Here is a 5,583-nt window from a genome sequence, read left to right as displayed (position 1 = left end):
TGACCCACAAGCACCGTACGGTATTCCATCCTAGACTAGTAACAGGGATACCCATGACGGGACCAGCAGTCCAGACCTATCCATTTACCCTATATGAGCACCCATTGTGGGAATAGGAGCCAAGAACAGCCGAATTGGAGAGAAGAGGAGAAAAGAAAGAAAATACCCCCTCGTCAATATCACCAGTAATAAACACGTTCCTCCCACGCTTCCCACTAACATATGGCGCAATCTCCTCAAATTTCCCCGTGACGCTCTCTTTCTCGACCTTCTTCGCCTCAATGGCAACCTTGTTCTTGAACAGCCGGCTAGTGTTTCTCCACCTCCTCAGCAACAACTCAGTATCGCCCTCCGTAGCTGCAACAATAGCCTGCTTGACGTTCTCGTGAATGGGAGCTTCAGCAGTGCACATGAACCTAGTTCCCATATTGATTCCGCAAGCACCAAGAGCTAGAGCACCAGCCAATCCTTCCCCATCACCGAATCCTCCAGATGCAATGAATGGTGTGGTCAGTGACTGGGCCGCACGTCGAAGGAGAACAAAATTCGTGATGTCGTGCTCACCAATGTGGCCAGCGCACTCAAAACCGTCGATAGACAAGAAGTCCACACGGAGCTTCTGCGCGGAAAGGGCGTGTCGGATGGTGGTGCACTTGTGGAGGATTATTATGTTTGCGTCTTTGAGCTTCTTGATTATGGGACCGGGGGAGTTGCCCGCAGTTTCAACTGCGCTTCATTAGTTTTGAGGCGGCGGTGTGGGACCGGGAGATGCCCCACCAATCCTGACACCCTCGTCGATCACGACCTGCGCGTAGGCGTCGTAGTCCGGGGGCACAATAGCCGGCAGGAGGGTGATGTTAACGGCGAAGGGCTTCGACGTCATCATCTTGCAGCGTTGGATCTCCTTACGGAGATCTGCCGGACTGGGTTGGGTGAGGGCTGTGATCTGAGTAGTTCTGATCAGCACGCTGTTCGTCAGACAAGCAGGCAGCCAGTTGAGAAGCGATCAGTCAACGTACTATTCCAAGACCCCCGGCGTTGGAAACAGCTGAGGCAAGTTCGGCGTCTAGATTCCACGACGAGAGGTGGTCAGGGGTGCACCTCTATCGTACAGTACGAAGTATGGATGTTACTTACAACCAACCCATTGCATTCCACCTTGAACAACAGGGACTACAGGAGGGAGTTAGATCAGATTGCGGGAGGGTTTGAACGGAGCGATGAAGGGGGAATGAAGCATACTGGCAATGCCTAAAGCCTCAGTAAGAGTTGTCTGGAATGGCATAGCTGTAGAGTGATCAATGGAAAAATACAATGTGAGCGATGATCTATGACGAAGAGGGAGAAGTTTGACACGTTTGTGGAAAGTACTCGTAGAGAGAAGAATGGGGTTTCGTGAATAAGTGATAGCAGCCATCACGAGCTCGGAGTAACAAAATAGAATTTGCGAGAGGCCTCGGTACTCGTGCCAAGGTTGTGGCTAGCCGCCACAGCCCCTGGCTGCTCGCTCGCTTGCGACCATGGGCACTCAGGAGGCGTGCCCGACAGCTCAACACAAGTCTGTGGCTCAATCTCATTATAATAGAGACTTTGCAGTAGATGTATCCAGGAACCCTGTATGCCAAGAATCAGGTTTTTGGAGCTAGATGGAGAGTTGACTTTGCGGTGGATGGAACTAGAGGGATGATGATGTAAGAATAAGAAATAGGATAGAAAAGTTGAAATGAGGCGACACACAAACTAATTCTAACAACAAGACAATTCACAATGAATTTGAATCACATATGCCAGGCCTCTCTTTCAAATTCCTTTTGTCCAACCCTACCCCCTGAGTCTCTATATGATTCAGCTAGCTATAGCAGTCAGAATAGCTGCCGGCCAGAAAAGGAATCTACTCCACCTTAAGACAAGCGAAAGTGAGGGGCTGCATGGCAGCCATGGGAGCATCAGGCACTGGCTGGTCAAGTCCAAGCTGACAACCCTATCCTCACTCAGGTTGGAAGAAAGGAGGACTGTTGGGAGGGGGTTTCCAAAAACCTTACTCATTCTGGGATAAGCCGTTCGTTGTTCTCCTGCAAGGACCGTATGAACAAACAAGTCGCCTGGCATAAGGTTAGTAAATATTATATAATATTTTGTAAAAAAAAAATACATCTAATTAAATTCATAAAATAGGAAGCAGAAATACGTTCAAAGCAAAAGACAGGAACCAACGAAGAAGTAGCCTATCATATTAAATGACTCGATGACATTTCGCTCCAATATTAGTCTTTATCAAACAATAGTGATATGAAGAAAATAGCAAGAGTCAAAATGGCAAAGAAGATAGAGGAGGGAAAGAAGGTTCGACAAACCTCTTTGGAAGGTCTTGTTTTAAGGAAAACATTAGACATGTCAAAGGAGAGAAGGTGGTCAGATGGTATAAGTGATAGCGTAAGTGATCACTCCATTCCACTACCAAAGAGGCAAAAGCGAGAGAAAAACCATTTTACAATGGAAGTTGCAGGTGCAGTGGAAGAGTTACATGAGAAGGCAGTGGACTTGAGGAAGAGGATAGAGGAATGAGATAAATGGGAGCAAGAAAATATTCAGGTACAGCAAGACTTAGGAAGGAAAATGGATTTATTGATTGAAAGCAATCAGTAGACAAATGAATCGATCCAAATGCTTTTGCAATCTCATATTTCATCACATCAATAAGTTACATTGAACTTTTTTTTGTTTTTCTAAAATCATTTTTGAAATAGTATCATTGCTCCTATGTATATTTCCAATATATATTCAGGAATCTTGTTCAGACTCTCCGCTATTAGATTCTCTGATCTGTATGTGTACAGAAGTTTGACCATGCCTAAATATCTACTGACTAGAGCCCAGTCGAGTGGTATTTGATCATCGATATTCGAATGATTGTAGTCGACATCTTTCCAGCCAAGGAGTAGCTTTACAATCCCTTAGTATCCATTCAAAGCAGCTCATCCATATAGTGTTTCATCATACTTATTCGGATGATAAGAATTGACATCTTCTAAGTCAAGTAGTAACTTCACAACTCCTTCATGTCTCTTAAAAGCGGCATATTCACATGGTCTTTCACTTTTTGGATCCTCTTAGTTAAGTAGTAGCTTTACAACTTGTTTGTGTTTGTTGAAACTGGAACATCCTAGTGGTGTTTGATCATCTATATTCCAATAATTGGAGTCAATATTATTGCGGTCAAGCTATGGCTTCATAACCCATTCCTGTTAATTGAAAGCAGAATATTTGAGTAGTGTTCAATTATTCTCATCCAGGTGATTGGGGTTGACATCCTACTAGTGAAGTAGTAGCTTCATATCCTGTTCCTGTCCTTTGATAGCAGTATATCCAAGTGGTATTCCATCATCCTTATCTGGCCGGTAGGAGTTGACATCCTACTGGTTTATTAAGTCCATCAAGCCTATATTTATTAGCGATAAAAGGTAATTCAAAGGAGAGAGAAACAAATCAATCAATACAAGTGGGTATCAACCAACCATCACCAATAGAACATTGTGCGGAAGATACCTGTCTGCGGGATGACTGATAAACACAGTTAGCTGTTTGATATGCTTTCACATCTATCGTTATATGTGTTCTTGAGAGCTCCTAGGCCTGTCTACAAGGTCGCAGTAGACTTCGATATGAGAACAGTAGATAGTTTTATAAGAAACAAATAAAAAGAAATATATTACTTGCTTAACGCTCAAAATGAAAAAATTCTTCCAAGCTTAGCAGTTTCAATAATATAGGCAGATATTTTGCCTGAGATTCATCAAGTGGAAAAGGTAAGTTCAAATAATTATTCTGAGCAAAGTATTGAGGAATTTGGGGGTTATGCAAGCATACATGAGCATTATAAAGAAGAACTGCAACAAAATACTGTAATCCAATAGGAGAAACTAATAACCTCTGAGTACAAGTAAAATTTAAAGAAGTAAACAGTTGTAGTACTTCCTTAAAACACCATTCTACCACTATTCTGACCTTAGATATAGACTTATTCCACTTTCTTTGATACTCTGTAAGTAATGCCCCACCAAAGGGAGATATCAAATGCTTATTAATGCTATAAGCTAGATCTCCATATACTTGAAGTGGAGTTCCATCAGGGGCATAAGCATAAGCATCCAATATCTCACCCATCCTACTCTCATGCCAAACTGTAGAATCATGAACGTGTCCCTCCACTGGCCCATATAAATGGGCAATAATCCCATCGGGGGCAATAATTACTTAATACTTCAAGCAATGAATTTGCTTCCATCCATTATACACAGCCTCCTGGCTATAAATTGGCTGCGCAATAGGCCTTAGTGTACCATCCACAAATTCCCAACAGCTCTGCAAGGGTGCGTTTCTTTCCCTTATAGTAACAGTATATATTGCTAAGTAATCAGAGATGAGCCATTCAGGATCAAAGGAGAGAGAATCCTTCCAACAGTCAGAAATATATCGGCAGAGGGTATTCGTAATACGTGACACTCACTCTGGTTTTCAACCAAACTCAAGGTAAAGGTCAGACAAATGGTTTGGCCAAGAAAGTCGTACAAGTAGTATACAAAATGCTACTCCATCCAGCTCATAAATTTTGTTATCACAATATACCACTCTGGAATACCTAACCAGTTCACTATCCTCTCAATTTCTTCTTTTGAAACCTATTTGTAAAATAATTAACTATTACCCTCTATCTACATTTCTGAATCCTACCTAAAATACGTTTTCCAGGCTTCAGACTCTAGTTCATCTAAATGAATTTGTCCCCCCTCCTGCTCCTGCCCTCTCTACCTTGCATTCATACATAGAGATACATGCTGATAAAGTCTAAGCTGTAGGAGACCCAACTAAAATTCAAAGAGTCCAAGGTTCAGGTCACTTATTGCAACTGCTTAGAGGATTTCAAAATCAAAAGTGAGAAATAAAATAAAGTAGAATTGGTAGAACTCTGCGTGATCAGAGTCGTGAAGGTCAAATTTGTTGAATTTGCTCCACTGCCGGAGTCAAATCAAGATCTAGATGCAACTAGTCTTGGCATATGCAGGCCAAGACATGCGAAAAGACTCTGGATGTGTCAATCGCAAAGTCTCTAATGTTGAATATAGATTTCTTGATTCACACAATTTTATCGCTCTAAATACTATTCCATGGCTCTAAATACAATTGTATAATACTACATATTATTTCATAGTACTCTAAATCAGAATATGATAAGTAATTTAAAATAACTTCATAGTCTTGTAAGAATTGATATCATCCACAAACAGCAACCTGATACTAGCTACAAGCTAGTCGGCCACCAACACAATTCTTCATTCTTCCCAGTCAGTATGTTGAGCCTTATCCAGATGTTGAGGTCTACATTCAGGCAGCAATAGCCCACCTTCATGCATTAGAGCAATATTATCACAATATTACTATAGCTACATGCAAATTTGAAATACCAGAAATATGTTTCTGAGTAAGATAGCAAGCACGTAAGTTAAGGCAAGTGTGATCAGATGAGCTGCCAATCAAAAGCTTTCTGCAGATCAAGTAGTTGTCCTCTGCTAATATCTTAATTAC

The 5,583-nt window shown here is 41.8% G+C and overlaps 1 protein-coding gene; it reads right to left on the bottom strand.

Moving 5' to 3' along the window:
• Positions 1-76: 76 nt before the first annotated feature.
• Positions 77-1,410, bottom strand: GSTUM_00002113001 (uncharacterized protein; the record flags this gene model as incomplete). XM_002836031.2 has 5 exons in its annotated part: positions 1,243-1,410; positions 1,138-1,173; positions 1,020-1,066; positions 778-946; positions 77-726 (listed from the first exon to the last, which is right to left on the bottom strand). The coding sequence occupies exons 1-5, from the start codon at positions 1,283-1,285 to the stop codon at positions 77-79; spliced, it is 945 nt and encodes a 314-aa protein (XP_002836077.1). The 5' UTR covers positions 1,286-1,410.
• Between the last annotated feature and the right edge of the window lie 4,173 nt (positions 1,411-5,583).

This window comes from Tuber melanosporum (assembly GCF_000151645.1).
Source record: "Tuber melanosporum whole genome shotgun sequence assembly, scaffold_125, strain Mel28".
Taxonomy (NCBI): Eukaryota; Fungi; Ascomycota; class Pezizomycetes; order Pezizales; family Tuberaceae; genus Tuber; species Tuber melanosporum.
This window is presented reverse-complemented; position numbering and strand designations above follow the sequence as displayed.